Raw genomic sequence first — 23,088 nt, 5'->3', positions numbered from 1 at the left:
TGTCTACAACCTAAAAAAACAAACATAAATAACCCAGTTACAATCCGGACTTCTGCCCTCTCATTCTCCATAACCTAAAAAAAAAAAAACACGTAAATAACCCAGTTACAATTAGGACTTCTGCCCTCTCATGCTCCATAACCTAAAAAAAAACACGTAAATAACCCAGGTACAATGATGACTTCTGCACTCTCTCAGTCTACAACCTTTAAAAAAATCATGTAAATAACCCAGGTACAATGATGACTGCTGCCCTCTCATTGTCTACAACCTAAAAAAAACATGTAAATAACCCAGTTACAATCCGAACTTCTGCCCTCTCATTCTCCATAACCTAAAAAACCACATAAATAACCCAGGTACAATCTAGACTTCTGCCTTCTCATTCTCCTTGATCGGTCTGCAGCATTCGACGTTGTAAATCATGCTTCTCCTAACAGCACTGCAAGGTCATTGAAGGACAGTCTGCAGATTGTTCTCTACCTATTTAAAGAACAGCTACCAACACAATGCTGGATGCTCACCCTCCCTTTCCTTTAACTTGCACAATGAACATGGGGAACCCTTGAAACCCTCCAATATCTCTTTTCTTTACGATGAACGAGCACAGCTGTAAATGAAAATGTCCTCACCTGGTGGTCTCACCTGCACTTGACATGCTTGGATGGCCTTAACAATAAAGAAGAGTGGGAGAGACTAATATAAGAGACATATAACATTAGTTAATTTCTCGTATCAGCTCAGTCCCTGTATATAGTGTTAACACATAACCTCTTCGTGTTACAATAAAACAGGTCATAAACAGTTAGTCCAGTTACAGCCCATTCACGTTGAATACCACAAGTTACCACCTTATTTAACTACTATTTTCAATAACCCCTTGAAACTTGAGCCTGATAATTTATTGATTTTATACTCCAAAAATGGCCGTCTAAATTCTTTGTACGATGACTTATAATGCTGTTTGTCAATTGACCAGGCTAGAAAGATTTGATTATAATGTGGAGTGACAGCATTGCTATATATATGTTTCCCTATGGCAACAAAGAGGGAGAAAATAACTTGATGCATACATCCAAGTGTAATAACTGCACACTACAAGATGGCCGCCGTGAATTCGGAACCATAACGGTACATTAATCGGCTCAATCGGCTGAATTATGCATTCTTTTTGCTCTTCAGCAAATATATACTGGGTGGATTGAATTCTATCTTTAGTTCATACCGGGTTATTCATAAAAAATTCTTTACCGTTACAATGCACACTATAAGATGGCCGCCGTGATTTTGATACCGTTACGGTACGCTAATCGGCTTTATTACACATCTTTCTTGCCTTTTAACAATTATACATAGTTCGAATTTTACTCTATTTGTTGCGTTAACCGTATTAGGCAAAAAAAAGAATACATGTCTTCGTGACATCCGGGTATTTATTGGTGCAACTATATAAACGCACTGTGACCCGGAAGGCATTGTAATATCGAAACCCGGACATCCGTTGACGCAGGGAGGCCGCATCCATTCACACAGGTACGCCGAATCGACTCACCACCAATTTTTTCATTTAAGCTTCTAATTTTAAGGTCTATAGTCTATAAAATACCGCTTAATAGTATAGGAAGTTTAAGCTCCCCTTTCCCCAATATTTATGGTATAAATTCGGTTGCAGGTAAAAACCGCGGTCGTGTTTAATTATGCACCTTTTGATAATAAGAGTCTTTCTTTACCGCGTTTCTAGTCCAACTTGAATGTTTTGACCCTACAACGAGATTATAAATGAGACTAGAAGAATAATAGTAGCGCATTAAAAACAAGTACTGTACATTAGATGACAAAATGATAGTAGGACACTTGATAGGTTATGACCTTAAATTAATTAAATCAATTTTTTCGTTCCAGAACTTAAACATGGTACGATGAGAAGTACATATCTACTTGAAAAAACCTTAAAATTATAAAGTGCCTGACTGCCATGTGAATAGGTGAGGTTCATTTAATTACAAATCGTATACTGATATAGCCCACAAAAACTCAAGTAGATAGACTTTTGCTCTTTTTCTCTCTTAGAATCCTCTATATTAAGGATTTGAGATTGATAACATGTCTCCGCCCTAAATTGAAATACGGTTGCGTCAACGGGTACTGAGCCAAGTAACCACGTTGTCAGAGGTAGTAGCACTTTTATTTTACTAAAGGGAGATGTTTGAATCAATATAAACTGAGAACACTCTATATAGACTTTCCTTTGTTTTTATTATCATTTAGAACACCATACATTGAGAATATAAAGGTGTTGGAAAAGGTGCTTCAACAAGATTATGCAATTGAACAATCATAATTTGTCGCACAATTAAGGTATGAAAAGAAGCTTTACCAATAAAATGAACTTTGTGCACTGCTAGCGAATATATGCTATTTTTAAAATATGGACCATATAATTAACAGTTTTTGGTCAATAGATCTAATTGATTCTGTGTTCAAATGTTAATAGCTTGAATCACAAGAAACAGGGGTAATGTGTAAAGACCTTTGTTCAACTAAATATTGAATGGATTAAACATCTAAGGAGATTTAGATAGATTGACCCTATAATAAGACACAGTACATGTTAGGTTTTTTGATTTATGTATGACACATACTTTTTATACTTTTTATGTTTAGATTCTATGAAAACTCTTTGTCCTGAAGAAGGTGGAAATATTGAACCAAACACCGAAACGCCGCGTCGACTGTTTTTTAATTAATCCTTTTAAATTCTTGTATTTTTTATTATTAGATTGTAACCTTTAGTGGGAGGAAGGCCACATATAGCATTTTATCGAATACATAATTCTGTATACATTTGTGTTATAAAATAAACTGATGTTTTAACCGTGATTGTACTTATAGTATGTTTTTTAAAATCAGAGATTGTACTGTGTCATTACTAATAAGAGTTATTGATAGATGCTCATAGAGGTAAAAGAGATTTACCCAATGAGATTCATTACTCCAAGGACCCAATAAGTCTTTTCTTAGCATAATTTTCCTGCCATAGCCATTTAGTGCCTGCAGCCTGTCACTGGGTCACGTAGGTGTAGCTGACAGTTGGACTTTGTGAATTCCTCCTAGACAGCCACGTACAATAGAGCGCTTAAGTGTGTCTGGATGGGCCATCACTGAACAGGAGGTGGAGTGTAGCTGGGCACAGCCGTACTTACACTTGAACAGGCGGAGTCCTGCTTCCAGTAGTTACACTCTGTAGTTAGTCTGTAGCCAGTGCAGGGAAGGGAGGAAAACCTGTGCTCTTCAAAGGGAAACCTCTAGAAGCTTCTCCAACTTTAAAGTAGGCATCTGGTATAAATATTGAACCTTAGGCAGCAACTCTTCAGTACACTTCGGGACCTGTGGTGACTCTCCCAGGAAGAATGACTGCTGTGCCACTGAAAGGACTGGCACTTTGCTGGACTGCTGCCTTGCTGTGCTGACCTGCTGCCTTTTTGACTGGGTGAGAAGGACTGAATCTGCATGTTGTATCCTGACTCCAGAGTGACTCCAAGGGCTAGTTGGCTGGCCTCGCCTCTGCTATGAGGATTCTCCCAGTGCAATGATTCCACATCAACCCCGCATCGGAATCGTCGCTGTGCCATGTCTACTCAACGCCGGCCCTCGCAACGCAAATCTCTCATCAGCAGGATACTAGACTATGACGCAGGTCCTCGCATCGCAGCCTTGCAGCTCCTCGGAACTGACATATCGCTTCAGCTGTATGACGCATCCTTGACACAGAACCTCACAATGGTACTCCAACTAGGACTTAAGGTAGTCTTGTTCAGCAGGCTTAACTGGGTTCCTGTAGCTGACCCATGCTCCCTAGAGGTTGGTCTGAACTTGTGACTTCGTCCTGGTCTGGCGCAACCAGATATCCACAGTTGGAGCTTTGTGCTTTTTGGTGCTATTAGCACTGAAATATTTAAATCTGCATATTTCTGATCCTACTGATGAGATTTTTGTCATTTTGGTCTTGATTTATTGAATACATTGTATTCTAGTTTTCTAAATTGGTGTGGGATTTTTCTTGTGTTGTGTTTTCACTTTATTACTGTTTGAAGTGCTGCATAAATACTTGACACATTGCCTCCAAGTTAAACTTGCCTGCTCTGTGCCAAACTACCAGAGGGTTGAGCACAGGCTAATTTGGGGTTTGCTTGTGCCTCACCTTGACTAGGATTATGGTTGCTGCTTTAGTAGGTTTACACTCCCTCTTCAACCAGTAACCCAATTTCTTACAATAATTTGTTAGAGTGACTGCAAGGAAAGCACTTGATTATCTTTATGGATCAATAGCCTGCTAGACTTAACTTCAGTGGCTTTGCCTGGATGTATAACAACCAAGTAACTTGGGTATTCAAAACTTCTGAATTTGATCATTTTCTTCAACTACTTTATCTGTAAGCGCGTTCACAAAGCATGGGAAAAAAATGTAAGTTGATTTCTTCTGTGCATTTTTATTTGCAGTTGTTTCCAGTATTTAACACCAATCACTGAAAAAGGAAGCACAGCAGCCCTTTTCCCCACTTATTGTTTTTAAACCTGGTAGACTAGTTTCATTTTGATGTATACCACACCTGCCTTTACCCCCTACCCCCTCTCCATTGACTCCTGTTTTAAAAACGTCACGCCACAAGGTCAGCTCTTCTATGGGCTGCTAAGCTACTCCTTTACTGCATCTTCGGAGACCAACTGGTTGTCATTTTCTAAGTACCTACTTTTTCTGATTGGACAATGAAATTAGTGCTGTCAGTGTAACGACCACTCCTTCAATAAGTAGTGTGTGAGCTACTGGTAGCTCTACAGCTACTTGTAGGTAGAGTTCCTGTGTACAGTTCATCCTAATAAATTAAGAAGCTTTTTCTTGGTTGAATTAATATATGTATATCAAACCTGAAAAAGTGCATTCCACATTAAACTGTTTTTTCTAAACTTATAAGCTGATGTTTTCAGAAAAATGGTTGAATTTCTGAAATATATTTAAAGATGATATTTGAGTGATAAATCATGCGGCACTGGGGAGACAGTTTACAATGTATTAGCCATGAACTGGCACACTAAATTGGCAAAACCTTTTTTTACATTACTGCCGACATCCCTATCTAATGTGCTGAGGTGATCCCAACTGGTAATCTTGCATAGGGTGGCTACTAATATAATCTTGTCTGATGTGGTCACTGTTACAACCGCTTATTTATTTATTTATTTATTTATTTCTTGTGACTTGTATAGCGCACTATAACCCAGGGGTCTCTAAGCGCTTTAAGTGCTCAAGTAGGATATATAGATATATATATAAAGGTATCTATTCCTAGTAAGGAAAAAGAACCTCGTGCAAAAGCCTTTATCCATGTGAGACGAGGGTATCACGTGTATGGTGCCCTAGGCCAGGCTTTTAGTAGCCTTCAAGAACATGTCCTTCAGTGCATGGAAATCCAATTAATATCCCCGTTATTGGACTCTTGAGCCCATAACTGTTAAGAACTCTTAGGAAGAGAATGCGGAGAGAAGCCTTAAAAGCAATGAAAATGAGATATGGTTTTGCCTCACCAGAAAAGCCTGAAGAAGGTATAATATGGTTATTAAAACACTATGGTTAGGAACTGCCAGGCTCTACTAATGTGTCACTGACTAAAGCACTTTCAATCAAAGATGAGAAGTGACAAGAAAAAGAGCTCAGTCAGTCCTGTTTACGCACAGGTTAATGGAGGCCCAAGCTGCAGTGCCAGTTTTAGCATGGTGCCTGTGTAGCTCAGGCACTGCACTGCTACAGGCAAAGGCTCCTGAAATTGTTTGCTCCATAAAGATTTGAAAATGACATCTTGGAAGGACTGCCTTTGCATGTGTCAGAGAAGTGGAAATCCCTGCGTTTTGGTGGATTTCATTCCTTTTGTTTATTACACGACCCAGTTATGTGGGTACAATACCAAACAACAAACCAAAAAGAAAAGCATGGTTCTGGCTTCATCTGTGACAATTAGGAATATTCAAACATCACAAAAGAACAAAGTCGCCAACAATAACATCATTCAGGAAGTTGAACCACTTGGAAGAGGGGACAGTGGAGGGAGTCACTATTTCTACACTGACACTCAGCATGCCCACCTGCTGGTATCAAACCAATTCACTGCACAAGAGAGCAACTTTACTCAGACAGGTTGTGGATCCAGAAGCTCATCTAGCACAAGCAGTAAGACGTTCTATCTGGCAGCCACATCGGGTTAACGGACTCGCACCCAAATATCTCAGGACAGCATTTTTCGCCTTGGCCCTTATCTGCGTTTCTCTCAATAATGTACAATTTGTTCGTACCATGGAAAATTTTCACGCCATCACTATACAGCAAGGGGCAAGTACCAAGTCCAGAAATCGGATTTCAAGTTTAACCACTTGAGTCTTGGAAATTGCTGTCATATTACAAACCTCCTCCCAACCATCAACAACACATTAGCGGTAACTTCAGCACAAAGAGGTATGGTTGTTGGGCAGCTGCCAGCCATATGATAAAAGTAAGATTCATCAAACTGCATGTTGGGTACGCCTTGCGCTGGCCCAGTTATATCTTACTGTTCATGACTGAAGGATAGATAGGACCTTTTACAGGAACACACTGATGTTTCACCTGCAGCCGCAGACCAAAAACATCTATGCACCAGATCCTACGCCAGGATCGCTGGGGAGACCTCCTTGTGGTGTTGTGCTACTCGAACTCAGGCCATGGGCGTCAGGTGTAGAGTGGGGCAGAACCGCGGATCTGCCTGGGTTCAGGTTCTGGTCTTGGAATCTTGGTTGACCAAATCCAGCGCTCACGGGGGACAGAATCTGTAAGGTGAGTGCAGGGTGGATCCTCTGGGCTGTGGCAGGCTGCTGGACACACCGGTTTCTTCGCAGTAGGCAGGTAGGAGGCAGGACAGGCCTGTAGGGCTGGAGCCAAAGCAGTAGGCGACCTCTTCTTCCTGGGTCAGCACAGCTCCTTCTTCGAATCGGAGGAGGCAAGGTGCAGACTTGCCACCAACTACTTATTTTAGGGGCGTTTACAGGGGTGTGCAGGTCGGGACCAATGGGTCCCTTCCTTGGTGTGAGTACACCCCAATTTATGCCACCCTCCAGTGGGAGGGGGGCATGAGCCTCTCCCTAATTGGTTGAGTCCCATCTCTCCAAGATGTGTTCTTCACCTCGCCTCCCCAACCTGAGGAGTGAGGTTGGCAAACATGGGCACAGCCCTCCTCCGAGTTTAGTTTCCCTGTTGATTCTCCAGCTCAAAGTGGGGGTCAGAACCAGTGACAGCCAGTTGCTGGAGGCAGCAAAAGGCAGGGACAGCTTAGAAAGGCGGCCACCCTTGAAGCTTTCCCTTTCGTGGACCCAGCCCATCCTGGGGGAGGGGGCATGACACCTCTGCCCAGAATGGGCTTTATTTCTCGACCCAGAGAGCGGAGGCTCCCTACCCAGGGGTCTAAAATCCTTTCTGGTGGTGGCAAATGGGTAGCCATTCAGGAACCACACCATGGCTGGTCGTTTTACAGAAGGCATCTCTAAGATGCCCTTTGTGTGCATTTTACATTAAATCCCACACTGGCATCAGTGTGGGGTTAATGTGCTGAAAAGCTTGCTACCAAACTTCCCAGGTTTCAGTGAAGCCACTATGGAACTGCGGAGTTTGTAATGACCAACTCCCTGACCATATACTCTTTATGGCTTCCCTGCACTTACAATGTCTAAGAATAGACTTAGACACTGTTTGGGTACAGGGCTCTTGCCACTGTACCCTCTCCTGTGGTCTAGGGAACCCTGTTAGACAGGTGACTTACCTAGGCCATAGGCAGTGGATTGTAGACATGGTACACAGGGATGTGTGCCTTGTCGACTCTTCACTTTTCTGTGCACCAAAACACGCAGCCTGCAATAGCAGTGTGTGGGTGCTAAGGTACAGGGCCTCTAAGAGAGGCACAACACGTGCTGCCACCTTTAGAGGCATTCTCTGTTCCCAGTGACCTTTGTACCCATGGTACCTTTTACAAGGGGCATACCTATGGCCAGAGATGCCACTTGGGGGTACAAAGGCACAGCTTTGGAAAAGAACACAGGCCCTGGGAACCTGATCGGTAGGGACCCAGATAACACCAAGTCAAAAGTGCATTATTTGTCAGGCATAAAGTGGGGGGGAACCATGCAAAAAGGGGCACTTTACTACACCTCACAAAACCAGCACACCTCAACAACAACTCACATGCATTCTTCTCAACTTCCATTTGCTCAGCAAACATGCCACTGAGATCTCGCATACCCTCAGCAACAGCACGCTGGACCTTCTCTTCTTCACGGAAACCTTGCTCATCACTGTGGCTATCCCAATGGGCTACAAGATTGCACAACAAAACTGCCTTTACAAGCCAGGAGGAGAACTTTTATCATCCACAAGGACACCATAAAATGCACCATATCCACGGGCATCAACACTCCTTTCAAGAAACACATGCATTTCAGAATACAAGCAGACAGCAGCTTCACCCTTAAAGGCACCTTCTTACTAACAGGACCACGAACGAACTTCAGCACCATCATCACAGATTTCATCACTCCTGTCACCATCAACTCCAAGCACTTCATACTACTTAGTGACCTGTACTTCCACCTCGAAGATCCAATGGACCCCTGCTCCACAGTCCTCCTCGAAAGCATGGACAACATCGGACTCACTAAGCTCGTCACAGACCCTACACACATTACAGAACACACCATATATCAAATTGTAGCCACCAGCAACAGGATCACATACAACTCCGCCTCACCGCTCACATGGACCGACAAACTCCATCATACATTTTCAAATCACCACACCACAAGTCACAACAACATCGACAAGGACATAACCTACTTTAATAAAAGCATCAAACAAAGAACCTCAAACAAAGAAGAAATCACTGAGAAACCCCAGCCCTCATCCACTCGACCACTCCACAGCCTTCAACAGTGTCCCACCACACCCTCATCAGAAGACAGCATGCCATAGGCACCCAAAGGCCGTGCCTCAAATGAATATGCTCCTTACTCACTGGAAGAACACAGTGAGTCAGACTACCACCCTACACATGGGAATCCAAGAATCTGATCTGCGGAGTTTCTCATGGTTCATCGCTCAGCCCAACCCTGTTTAACATCTAAATCACTCAGTTGCCAACATCATCAGATCCAAAGACATCACCATTGTATCCTATGCCGATGACATCCAAATCCTCCTTTCTCTGACCGACAAGCCCACCAGAACAGATTTCTCCAACTGCATGAGCAAAGTAGCAGACCGGATGAGATCTAACTACCTGAAACTCAACTCCGTCAAGATCTTCAGAACAAGAACTCATCAACGCCACTTTGTGGTCATCAGAGCTTGCACCCAAACCAACTGACCACACCAGAAACGTGGGGGTCATCATGGATAAAAAGCGCAACATGACAGCGCAGGTCAATGATGTCAGCTCCTCCTGCTTCCACATTCTTTGCATGCTCTGCAAGATATTCAAATGGCCACCCCTGAATACCAGACAAACGGTCAAGCAGGCCATCATTACAAGCAGATTAGACTATGGCAACACACACTACCCTGGGATCGCCAATAAATTCCTACACCGTCTCCAGACCATTCAGAATGCTGCAGCAAGACTCACCCTCCCATGGTATATCCACATCTGCCCACACCTCAAAGCTCCACAGTCTCCCCACCTATAACCCCAGCCAATTAAAATTTCTCACACACACATTCAAGGCACTGCACAGCATCTGACCAGCATACCTGAACAACCGCCTTCACTTTCACCGGCCCATTAGACACCTGCGTCCAGCCAACCTCTCACTCGCACAACTCCCGTATCCATAAAAGCAAAACAGGAGGTTGAATATTCTCCTACATCACTACCTACATCACTACCCAGACCTCGCACGACCTCTCCCAAAACACCAGGGCCTCCTCCTCACTTCTTGAATCCTGGAAGAAGCTGAAGACCTGGTTCTTTGACTAACTCTGCGAGGTCTGACACCCAACCCAACACCCAAACAATGACACCTGCACTCCTGGCGCAGCACTTGGATACCCTCATGGGTGATTAGCATGTCATACAAATCCCCATAACATAACACATCACAGACGCTGCCTTCACTGCAGAGGCATATGGTAGAGAATGAGCAATATGTGCATCATATTCAGATATGATGGCGTACTTCATTCCCCTCCAACTTGCTATAGTCTACCTGCAGAATACACTTGCTCGAACCCTGTTAATATCCTGCAGTGTTCACAGTGAAGGATTCACAAATGAATACATTTGAATTTGTACTAATATTTTCTTCAATAAACAAAGTGAAAGTTCTGAAAGTGATAGGGTTACAAACCCCAATGTACCCCAATACAGGCCTAGGTAGCAATATGACCTTTTACCTACATTCATCTTACCTTACTCTACATAACGGTTCTGGCACTGACCTTTTACCTAGTTATGTGCTGAATAAATGTTGATCAGTTTTCTCTGAAACTGGCCTAATTTATTATGCATTAGGATTCCTAGTATCATATCTTAATCCCCTGCCCAGGACGTACACAGCAGGATTACAAAAGTCACTGCTAACGTCATCCTTGGACGACAGGTCCATTATAACGGCAAGCCATTACTTATCAAGGTAGAACCCCTGAGGGTATTTTGAGGGTATAAAAGAACCACATCTTCGCTGGGGAACCAGAGGAGAAGCTTTCGCGCCGACACTAGACGATGAGGTCCCGGCCTGCAGAAGCTCCAACACGTAGTGGTCTGACATCCCTTGCTGGGTGTCTAACTCGAGGCCAAGACGGGGTCCTTCGTTCTCTCCCATCAGGTAATTGGGTTGGCTCTTTCCTAGGGGATTCTTGCCTAAACAACCACATACATGTTAGGTACACTTAGACACACTTAGTTTTGCATCGTAGGAGTACGCTTGATTACTGCCATGTATCGATATGCATGCATATATTTACTATTTTAGCACCATGGTAGAATTCAACCTTTTATTTACTCTGTCGCTGCTTGTAATCTTATATATCTGTTTCTGTCTAATGATTGTCACAGCAACCATTTTTTATACTAGAATGACGCTGGTTCAATAAATGCTTATTGAAAAAGTCTCCATTGTTTATTCTCTACATCACTCTGAGACTAAGTGAGCACCATCGACTGAGCGAAAGGTACTGCACTGTTACCACGATCCCTGAAGGATCAAGGGTTGTCATGTTCGATATTTGCCAGAGACTATTTGCTCCTTGGTAAAGTTAGGAGGCTTATGGTGGCACTGTGAGCTAGCTGGTCTAAAGGCTAACATATCTTTTGGGAGTGTCTGGAATCAGTCTATACACCAATACCTTAGTTTATGTTGACTAAACGCACAGATCCTATGTATTATTAGGGACTACACAACAATAAGAATCTACAAGGAAACCAATAGTTAACAGAAAACAGAATTTACTGTAGTTGAAACATTTGAAAAACCTAACTGGTTCTGTTATCTACTCTTTATATATCGAGGAGAGAACAACAGCGGGTAAAGGCTACACATCCTTTACATTAAAGAAATGTGCAAGGATAGACACCCAACTTACCTTGTTCTTGCTCTTTCAACTTCTTTTTTTCCAGCTTTTTCTCCTTCACACTTCGTAGATTGGCCTTGCCGATACCACCAGCATTGCGGATAGACTCAAGGAGGGAAGCTCGATCATTGGAAGGTTTTACAACTTCTTTGGGGGCCCCCTGGACTGGACCTAAAAGGCAAACAGAACAACATCAAGCAAATGTTAATGACACTACATTACATCACTAAAATGTCTCTGGAAATCATTTGGGTGGGAGGTGACTTCCAAGCGTTACAAGGCAAGTACCATTTGCTAAACTGTCTAGTGGCAATAATACAAACCCCCACCCGCCCTACTTTGCCCCAAGTCATCGATAACGTTTCCACAATAGAGAAACACAGTGCAACACTTTCTGATCACAATGTATCTCTCCCGCCAAAGATTCTATCTCATTTCTATTTACCTTTTCATCATCAGCCCTCCTGCCTTACACTCACTCATCCCAAAACTAAATGTGGTAATTTCCCAAACAATTCTGTTCATTACTCATCCTCAGTGTGGCAAAAGAATTACTTTGAACTTATGCAACTACACTTTGCTTTCTAAATAATAACTGGTTTCTTTGGCTTTTTGTCTCATATTAACAGGTTGCTCCATCCAACCGGCTGCTCTAATTCAAGTTCATAAATATCCTTCTGCTGTCCCTGTAATGACTGACACAGATCGAGGCTTACCTTAAGTTCTAACCTTTCAGACCCTTTAGATGATGTTCCAATTTAAAAGGTGATAAATAAAAAGCATAAAACTTTCTTATCCCATCTCTATCAACTAAATGCAAGAATGAGTAATATAGTGGTGTTATGGTGCTTTAATGTAATTTTTAGAAAGGAATGCTTTGACAGTGTGCCTACTACTTAAAGAGAGACACTAAAAGACTGTTAGAGGAAAGACAAGGGGACAGAATCTCAACGCAACAGTTACATTAAAACAGACAGATTTCCTGAGACAGGACAAGAAAAGACCAAGATAGTTTCCTTGCAATGGATTGCCTACCTGTAGTTGAATCACCAGCACCGTTCTGAGCATTACTGACATTAAATTGTGGGGGCTGCGGGGGAGGAGGTGGTGGAGGAGCATATGGTGCAACAGATGCAGGAGGAGGAGGTGGTGGTGGCGGTGGAGGAGGCGGTGGTGGTGGAGTCGCTCCTTCCTGAGCATCTATAATTGTAAATACAGACACAAAAATAAATATACAAGATGTAAATCAGTAAGGCATGCATATCAAATTCAACTTTTTTAGGCTCCCTTATCCAATGACAGACTTTATTAACATAGTAAATGTCTTTCCTATGGACTGCTTCTCAGTCTGCATCCACATCCAGAATCTATCTCATGAATATTCTAAAGCAGAGAAAAGCATAGCATCTCTAAAGCTCAAAATATTTATCTGGATATTGGCGGTTTGTCTAATTCTGCAAGAATCTTGCCTTCACACGTTCCGGAATTCATACATATGATTGCAGATGGAATTCTTTAGTGTTTGCTATTTGAGCTCTACAAAGTCTGCAGCGGTTCAGGACGAAGATTCAATTCACATTCAAGATGGCTTTTTAAGCAGGACTGACAACTGCATAAAGAGCCCCTGCAGACCTTTAAAAGTTCAAGAAGTGGATGCAAAGAAGTCAACGGTGCAATAGCAGGAGGAGTTCAACAGTGTTGACTGCTTTGATCATAGTTGAAGCTTATAAATCAGCCTTACGGTTTTCCACAAGTGGGAAGTTGCAGAGGAAGCAAAGAGAAGCTGATTCAGTTGCTGTGTAATATTTCTTTATTTTACATCATTGACTGATGCAACACATAACCCGCATGAAGCTCTTTCACCGCTTGCCCCTTTGTCATTCGCCATCAGCAAAAAAACACTACCTCTAAAAAACTGCAAGATACTCTAGTTTCACAAATGTTCTGCTATGCAACTATTGGAAAAGTACAAGTGGAGGCACTCGCATCCAGGGAAACATGTATGGTACAAGCTGTTGGTTATACTTTAGCACAGCTATTCATGTTGGAAATTTCAAGTGGCAATCTGATGAGAGTTGCTTAGCGAACTAACCTTGCTGGCATACAAAAAATGGAAAAAAAAGTTATTTTAGAGGAAAAATCAATGAATGCAAGGTTGAGGACAATATAAGCACCCAGGTTCAAAAAAAGGATATAAATCGTTTGAAGGGAGTTTGGTTTTCTCAGTTCTTGATCGTCCTTCTTTAAATTTGGCTGTGACTACCATGAGCCACAAGCAGCACAGGAAAAAGTGTCCCGAAAGTATACTGTTACATCAAAAGGTATACGATAACACAGAACATGGTTACCCAAATGGGACTCCAGTGGAAATATCCCTCTGTATTCCCAGGCCCACTCCTCTAACTGTAGAACACACATAATGGTCTAGTGGATACCCTTTCTCCATGGATCTACTACCTCACTAACACTTGATCTCCTAGAGTGTAGTAGGAGAATCACTGAATGATTCACATGGGCAAAAATACTATGCCAGCGTGATGTATTATTTCACCTACATCAACACAGTACAAGTCAAATTCTAGAGCAGATGGCACAAGCTGTAAAAAGTGCTCAGTGCATGAAGCATATTCACATTTATATAGCAGAGGAAGGTGGCAAATAAAGTGACCTAAAAAGTAAAAAGGTTGTGTATGCCATCAAGTCCCCTTGCAGAAAATTGTACATTGGTCACATGCCCCAAATGATTAAACAACCTATCAGTCAACATCAGAGTGGAATCTGTTGTAAAATAGAAGGGGCACTCCTTGTTGAACACTAAAACTGGAATTGTGGCATGATGCAAATCAATTGGATTGGCAGGTGGTTGAAGAAGCCAAATTGGACTCTCATGGAGGTAACATCACCACTGTGTTGGTAAGGATGGAGTGCCGCTGGACGGATCAATGAAATACGAGGGAACTGGAAATCAATGATGAGGATGAAATAAAAGAGCAGTCACCTTTTGTGGCTATCAACAGGCATATGATTCACTATGGAATTTGACATGGGGGACATTCCACGTGATGTACACTGCACATCACGATTGTTGTGTGCCTATTCTGTTTTTATGTTGTCACTGCATTATTTGGAGGTATGTTCCTATCTCTGGCCCTCAGGTTTTGGAGTGGATAGGACATTCCATTGGTAGATGCTCTAGGGATTTGTTCAGTCTTCGGGCCTCTTTTCAAGTAACATTACTTATGCAATTTATGGTATGATATGGCTTTTCTAGATACAGTGTTATTGATCGTGCATGCTGCTCTTCTAGAGTTTGAACGCATTACTTCCCCGCATGATTGTAAGCACACGTGTATTAACAAAATGGCATCATGCGGCACCGACTTAGTTGTTTCACCTTTTTGGTTATGCCATAAGCACACGTGGAGCATTCCTGCATGTTTGTAAGCAAACTAGCACTCCTACGATGGTGTCGGGCGGCATCAATGTAGTTGTTTAACCTTGCTGTTACTTCCTGCATGGACTTATCCCTCTCATCCCTTTGCAGTACTCAGCGCTGGGTGTACATCGCTCATTGTGGTACTTCCAGGACACGGAGTAGTTTGATGCCAGGCGGCCCGATATCCTGTGACGGAGCCTTACCTGTGTTGTGACGTTAAACCTGAACAGTGATATTTACCCTGGGATGTTGTCAGTGATGGTTGAGCATGGCTTTCTGGTAAGCATTGTGGTAATAATCTACAGGTTTTCATTCTTAGTGGTGACAAGCCTGTAGCCTTTTGATATCAAGGATCTACATATGCCCACAGAGGTGACCAGGTGGTTGGTCGCTGCACAGTTTTAAGATCGTTTTTGAACACCATATCTGCATGCATTGTAGTAGTCCCATTGTCCGAAGTCATGATGCGGTGGATGAAGCAATACCATACAACACGCTCATTCTGGCCATTTTTATTTTGGTTATAGATCAACACCATGATTGTCTGTAGCTGTTACATACTTTGGCAACATTGGAGTTCCTTCCAACTAAGGTATGAGGTGCATTTCACACGATGATGTTCTTGATTAACAGTATAGTTATAAGATACCAAGGGTCACCAGTCAGACCGCTGTTGGAATGAGACCCATAGTTTAATTACATTTGGGTCGAAACACCCACAGGGTTATCCTTTCCACATAACTCAAGATGTTAATATACATTCATGTTGATGAGTACAATTTGTGGATTCCCCATGTTATTCTGATGCATATATGTAAATCTGTTTCACAAGCTGAATACTTATTGCACCTTGTACTGTTTGCACTAGAATTTGACTTTGCTGAAATAATACATCAGTTGGCATAGTATATTGGGCCCTGTGAATCATACAATGTTCAACTGCTACACCCATAAGAGATCAGGTGTCGTTGGGAGTAGATCCACTGACAAAGTTGACCCTTGAGATCATTGTGTTTGTTCTAGAATCTGACCCAGGTTATGGTCTGCGTGTATGGGTCGGTCCTAGTTTGATACAAAACAAGAATAAACAGGTTACTTATGAACCAAACTTCAGCCAATCAGAACACAGTAGATCCAACACCACTTCCCTCAAGGGACACCATACCTCAGATTTCTAAAGATGTTGGTGAATAAAGTCCTGAATGAGGTGCACCCGCTTCAGGGAGGAGGGTGGGTCACGTAAATCTATAAAAGATACAAATACTGGAGAACCCCATAACACAGGAAAGTAACTATGTGAAAAGCATTCCACCATTTCTTCTTGTTTGGGAATCTGTGCTTGCATAGAAAGAACATTTGTGGAACTTGCTCTAAACAATTAGTTCCAAGATTGCCGAGTCCCCTTTTTGGACGATGATCGTTCAGTTCCAAATCATGACACTCCTTTGATGTTCAACTCATTCTGTTGGTTATTGGTACCTAGCACATGTTGCGCTTTTAGAATAATCTTGCGGCTCATGGTACACTTTTACATTTTTTGTGCTTCTCTTGAATGTAGTCGTCACCTTGTTTCTCCCTGTTTGAGTGTTACTTGGTCGTCATGTTTTTTGTGCTTACCAGCACTGAGGATGATGAAAAACACTGGAAAAAGGCTGGAAGGCCTAAAGTCCCAATTCTCAGGCAAAGAGATTTATATACAATTGAGACTTGTGTTGACACCACTTTCTATTGACCTCTAAGTCAAGTCCTGGAGATGAGCTCCCGATTCTGCCATGGAAGCATCAGTGGTCATTACAAATGTGGGTGCTAAATGGAAGAAAAATTATCCAAATGACACATTGCTTTACTTTCTTCTCCAGGGTATTGAGTCTTTGATTTCCCTGGTAATTTATTGAGTCTTTGATTTTCTTGGTAATTTTAACAATGTTGTCGAAAGTGCCTTGATTTTGCAACCAAAGATTGTCTATTTCTTCCTGGAACGGTCTGCTCCGTAGATGACAGGTTGATATCAGAGGGATGCAGGATGACCTCCTTCTCAGGAAAGATTTATATATGCGTACCAAAGTAGACTCTCTTGTTTGGAGTCTGTGAGCAGGAACTGAGATCTTTCTTACTCTCTCCTATATAGGAAAGGCGTTGTTTTGTTCTGTGTCGAGAATTGCTTCTGGAAAGGTTATGGTTATGTTCCACGTTAAGGAATATTTGCTCCTGCTGAGTGTCAATCCTAGGGTGTCGAAAAGATGAAGGCAAACCCTCAGAGTTCTTGGCAGCTTAAGATAATGGGGCTTTTGCAAGCCAATCATCTGGGTGAGGGAGAATCTGATGGCTCAATCTTTTGAGATAAGGTGCCACATGTTCTCCCGATGACTTCGAGGAGGCTGCTAATCCAGGAACTCATCATCTCACGGTTGGATTTCAGCAATGCGCTGTTTCTGGGGGCCCCAGAAACAACCTTAAACAAACTGCAGCAAGTACAAAATGCTGCTGCTAGGCTCCTGACGGATCTTCCCAGGCGTCAATCTGCCCGCCCGGCGCTTAAGGTGCTTCACTGGCTTCCTATCAGGGAGAGGGTGAATTTTAAAGCACTCTGCATGGCCCACAAAATCCTGCAGGGCAAAGGGCCTCCCATCCTACGGGAGATGGTTCAACCCTACAAGGCCCCTCGTACCTTGCGCTCGGATCACCAACATCTGCTGCAAGTTGCGAGAGTGAGGAAGGCCAGGACCGGCGGCAGAAGATTTTCCATAAATGTTGCAACTCTGTGGAATTCCGTTCCGTTATTCCTTCGCTCTGAAACGAGTACTTTACGTTTCCGAAAACTTTTAAAGACCCACCTGTTCCCTGCCTAATGCTGCTGTTCTGTGTTATGGTGTCTTTTTCTCTGGAAGAGCGCGGGGATGCCCTAGGGTAACCAGGCGCGATATAAAACTCAGTAATAATAATAATAATAATAACATGTGCCAAACAATTGGTAAAGATGTGTGGGGCAAATCGGAGGCTGACTGGGAGGAATCTGAACAGGCAGTGGCAACCTTCCGCTTCTAATCTGCAGTATTTTCTGTGGGCAGAGTGCATTGAAATGTGAAAGTATGCATCTTGGAGGTCTAGGAGTGTCATGTCTTTGTTAAGCAGCTGCAGTATCTCCTGTAAAGTAACCATACGTAATAATAGTTTCTTTAGGAATTTGTTTAGCTGTCATAAATCTAGTATCAGGCTCCATTCGCCTGACTTTTGGTAGTGTTTCCAGTGCTAAGGTGAGACTCCGTTGTGAAACTGAGTCAACTCTACCCTGTATGCAGTCGGAAGTTCATTCCACAGCCGTGTGGTCGATTGCCGAGCAAGCGAGAGAGAAGGGAAGCGAGAGGCAGTAGCAGCGGGAGAGACGCCAATGCCAGTGCTTGCCGAGATTGAGCTTGAGCTGAACCTGAGCCTCCTCCGATACTGAGCCCGAGCCTCCTCTGAGACTGCAACACCAGTATTGTAATACAGGTAGAGGCAGGTAGCGCCGGGTAGCGGGAAGCGAGAGAGGTGCTGAATACCGCGGCCCTCTGAAGCACCTCTGAACCGCGATCCTCTATCCGCAAGCAGTGACACCATGACCTGCCTCCTTCTGATTGTGTCGGGCGCGGTGAGTACAAGTGGGAAACAGGACCTCTGCTGATACCACCGCTGCGCTCTGCTGATACCACCGCTGCCCTCTGCTTTCTTCCTGCCGTGACAGTGCTAAAGCTGTGGCACTCAGTGACTGAGCAACACTGATCCTGCCTATCCGGTTTGGACAGGGTGCATGTTTTCTGCCATTTTTTTGTCCTTACTCAGCGGTGGGGGACCAAGTGGGCAAAGAGGTTTGCGAGGACTTGAAGGGGCTTTGAACGAGTGGAATAGAGGCAAAGAATCACAGCCCCCTCCTGCCCCACCCATCTACCGACTTTGGCAAGCAGGCGAGCAGCGAGGAGCAAGAGGAGTGAGAGGAGCGAGGAGGAGGAGGAGCCGCTTACTGCCGTTTTTTTTGTCGGTGGTGTACCCCTGAGCTCTCGCTCCACGATCCCGGACCTCCAGTTCTGCCAGAAGCACATCACTTCACCATCGTCAGTCTGCCAGCGATAGGGAGGTGAGATCACGCACCCTGGTAGCCCCGGGCTCCCAGCTATCGGTAAGGCGCAAGCCTTCTGGGGGAGGACGCGGGAGATGCGAGCGCAGCTGCCGATAGAGGCAGCCGCGAAGTAAGAGCCCGGGGGGTTGTCAGACAGGCAGTCCGACTAGGTCCGACTGACCTACGGCCCCCGCCATGTGCTCCGCTCGCAGCAGGCTCCTCGCGCGTGCAATACCTTCAGCCACAACCCACACACTGACATTAAGATACCGACAGCCCGGCTTGCAACGATTGTGGTTCTCCACAAAGAGGGGAAGCCGCGAGACGGTTGTGCATCTTATAGGTCTATCTCACTCCTGAACGCTGAACCAAAAATTCTTGCGAAGGTCCTGGCAAATCGACTGATTACTGTAATTGGCGACCTGGTTCATCCGGATCAGTCTGGTTTTATTCCGCATCGCAACACCGCGTTGAACCTGCGGCGCCTACATGGAGTTCTCGCAAAAGTCGACTGTATCCAGGAGCCCACCATTTTGGCGTCTTTGGACGCCACGATGGCGTTCGATACGCTGGAATGGTCGTATCTTTGGGCAGCACTGGCCAAGTTTGGTTTTGGACCCGGATTCATTAAATGGGTGAAACTGTTGTATGTGGAGCCGCTGGCGCAGGTGGTGGTGAATGGTAGGGTGTCTGCCCCCTTTGTGCTCGGGAGGGGCACCCGCCAGGGTTGCCCCTTGTCCCCGCTTCTTTTTGCTCTTGCGCTGGAACCCCTGGCGGCATGGCTGAGGTGGGAACCCTCTATGGCGGGTATCCGGTGGACTCCGACGTTTGAGGACCGTGTGTCACTATACGCTGATGACATTTTGCTCTACCTCACCTCGCCGCGGAAATCATTGATGGTGATGTTCGATGTTTTGACCTCCTTCGGCCGCAATTCTGGGCTTGTTATTAATTGGACTAAGTCCTGTGTATATGTGTTGGTTGGCGACCCCCCTCTTCTCCCTCGCGGCTGTCCGATTCAAATCTCTCAGGCTGGATTTAAATATTTAGGCATTAACGTCTCCCTGAGTTCAGCGGATCGTTACTCTCTGAACCTGCTGCCGCTGCTTCAGCGGCTTCGGGCGGACGTAGTCCGGTGGCGGAGGCTTCCGTTATCGCCGCTGGGCAGGGCGGCCTTATTTAAAATGATGTCTCTGCCACGTTTTTTGGACGCCCTACAGAATACGCTGGACGTGGTGCCTGCACGATATTTTCGGGAGGTGGAAAGCCTGCAGCGACAGCTGGTGTGGGATGGGAGACCACGCATCGCTCTTGCTAAGCTGACTCTTCCATGGTACGATGGTGGCATAGCTCTTCCTGATATCAGACGGTATTACTGGGCGTCCCAGCTGGTGGCAGTGAACCATGGGACGTATGGCCCGGCTTTGAACCCCGCGTATGAGATGGATAAGCTACTGTTGCCGGTTGGGGATTTCAATCGAATGCTTTATTCCAAGAAGGGACGCGCTAAACTCACGGGCCCCACGAACAATGCTGTACGCGCATGGCACGGCGCCACTGCTGCTACGGGCTGGAAGGGTCGCCTGACTCGTGCGACTCCGCTGTATGCTTCTGAAGAGTTGGGCGGGCTGTGGCGCACTAAGGGATTTGAGAAGTGGGACACGATTGGTATTAGCCGCGTTGGGGATCTGTGGGCGAAGGGCGCTTTTAAAACGTTCGATGTCCTTCGGACCGAATATAGCCTGAGCGATAGGGAATTCTTTTGTTACGCGCAGATCCGCCACGCCCTGCTTTCTGCCTTTCCGAACCCGGCTGATATTCCTGAGGCCTCCCCTTTGGAAGACCGTATACTTGATGGTTACTTGCCAGACAGCACCATTTCCCTGATCTATAAAAAAATGATTAATACTCGCGCTGACCTCCTCACCCGCCTGCGAGAAGTATGGGTCGCTGATGGCCTAGAATTGGATGACGAGGACTGGGTTGCGGCTGTAGCCTCGCCGAGAGAAGTGGCCATACCCGCTCGCCTCAGATTTGTGCAGTTAAAGATACTACACAGGGTCTATGTTACCGGTCCCCGCTTGCTTCGCTTGGGATATTCGAGTGATGGTTTATGTAGGCGTGGCTGTGGCCTGCTTGGTACTTTTCTGCATATTTTGTGGGAATGTCCAGTGGTTGTCCGGTTCTGGACTAGGGTGCATGCAGTGATGGAGGAGGTCACTGGTGTGGCCCTACTCCCGGAGGCGCGGCGCTGTGTGTTGAATGTGTGGGAACCGACTGATTGTGACGCGGCCCAGGAGCGCTGGGTGACTCTGGGCAATATGATAGCCAAAAGAGACATCGCGCAGCTGTGGGGCTCGGGTAGGTCTCCTACTGTGTCGAAGTGGAGAGAAAACATGGACTGGTGCATGTTCCGGGAGAAAACCGTGTATGTTGCTAGAGGCAAACCCAAAAAATGGAATAAGATGTGGGGTCCGTGGAATTCTTACCGTGGTGATATATGCACGCCCCCCTGGTGATCGCCTCCGATGTAGCCCTGTCCCCTTAGCTCGGATATTCCTGTTCCTTCCTGGAATTGGTATATGTGTACTTCCCTGCCCCCCCTCCTGCCTCGCCTAATACTAGCTTTTGCTTATAGTGCCGCTGAGAGGCGGCTGCCCCCCCCCCCCCCCCATGCGAGAGCAAGTCCCTGTTTATATAGTTTTCATGCCTGGTTTTAGTTTTGTTTTGTTGTTTCTTTCTCATAAAATGTTAATTCGAAACCTTCTTGTTGTATGGAGTCTAGTTGTGGGCCGATTAGCAGCCCCCCCGTGCAGGTTGCTCATTTGCTGGCTGTATTGAGTTTTCTTTTTGCATACTAGCGGCCGGCCTAGGAGGTTGTAGGCCTGTGACTGTACATAACTGCTGTGTCAAAAAAAAAAAAAAGATGCCGCAGCTGCAGAGGCTCTGGAGCAGGGGGGGTCCCTAAAACTGCTCTATCCCCCTCACCTCCTCTGGCATCCCTCACCCTACTTCACCTCACCTCACCCTCTCTGGCATCGGGCTCACGGATCTGTTCACGGACCTGCAAGCTCAATTCAGACGCAGCTTGCCTGCTCATGTGAGTCAGCCCACTCCCCCTGGAGCAAGGGAGTAAGGCGGCGCCCGCCCCAGGTCTCCAACACCAGCCAGAGAACTAGTGGCCGGAGAGCCAGGGGGGTGGGGGGGGGGGGGTGGGGGGGGAGAAAAAGCTCTACGTTTACCAGCACTATGAGGTCGGGGAAGGCCAGGGGGCCTCCTGAGTCTAAGCCCAAGCCCAAACCAAGTGCAAAACCAAAGGCAAGGACAAGGAAAGGAAAGGGATACAATAAAAAGAAAACAAGCCCAAACTCATCCACCTGCACAGAATCGAATCTCTCTTTAACAGAGCAGGCGGAGCAGATAACGGGGGGGAACAACACTATAACAGAGCAGGAATTACCAACGACCTTGCTCCCAGATGCCTTTACAAATGAGCCTGCAAAAAAGCTTTACCAACCTAAAATATACACGAAGTTCGAATTTCTAAAAGACGCCGGCTCTGCCATCTTCTCCAGCAACAGACACCTGCACGGTTTGCAAACCCCACTGCTCCCCTCTGTCCTAAAACCAACGTGTTCGTCACCACCAAAGCTTGAGGCGGCAAGCCCCTTGTTTCCAGGAAATTTAACGACAGACCTGCATCAGTGCAGTATCTCAAAGCACAAGAACCACTGCACTCCTCTGGAGACCTCAAATGCAAGAGGAAAGTTACACGACTCAACCCCCAAGCAGGAACTCCCACCCGTTCACCCAGAGGACCCAGATGACAAGGTTAAACGCAGCCCCCCCTAGATGAGCACAAAACCAATGTGAAACCTACTTCAGCACTAAAACCAACGGTTCAGACAGGTGCCCAATAGT

The 23,088-nt window shown here is 45.1% G+C and overlaps 2 protein-coding genes across 2 annotated transcripts in view; one reads left to right on the top strand and one right to left on the bottom strand.

The window, feature by feature from the left end:
• The window catches only part of DDX11 (DEAD/H-box helicase 11), a 652,402-nt gene extending 649,610 nt beyond the window's left edge, over nt 1-2,792 (top strand). The window contains exon 27 of the mRNA XM_085652300.1: nt 2,665-2,792. Within this exon, the coding sequence (XP_085508426.1) occupies nt 2,665-2,673 (9 nt within the window). The 3' untranslated portion in view covers nt 2,674-2,792. The remainder of the gene's footprint in view (nt 1-2,664) is intronic.
• The window catches only part of WASHC1 (WASH complex subunit 1), a 621,626-nt gene that overhangs the window by 84,156 nt on the left and 514,382 nt on the right, over nt 1-23,088 (bottom strand). The window contains exons 8-9 of the mRNA XM_085652301.1: nt 12,674-12,838; nt 11,651-11,809 (exon numbers count right to left, since the gene is read on the bottom strand). Coding sequence (XP_085508427.1) covers nt 11,651-11,809; nt 12,674-12,838 — 324 coding nt within the window. The remainder of the gene's footprint in view (nt 1-11,650; nt 11,810-12,673; nt 12,839-23,088) is intronic.

Source organism: Triturus cristatus, chromosome 4_1 (genome assembly GCF_964204655.1).
Source record: "Triturus cristatus chromosome 4_1, aTriCri1.1, whole genome shotgun sequence".
Classification (NCBI taxonomy): domain Eukaryota; kingdom Metazoa; phylum Chordata; class Amphibia; order Caudata; family Salamandridae; genus Triturus; species Triturus cristatus.
The sequence above is the reverse complement of the archived record's forward strand: the minus strand, read 5'-3'. Positions and strand labels throughout refer to the sequence as shown.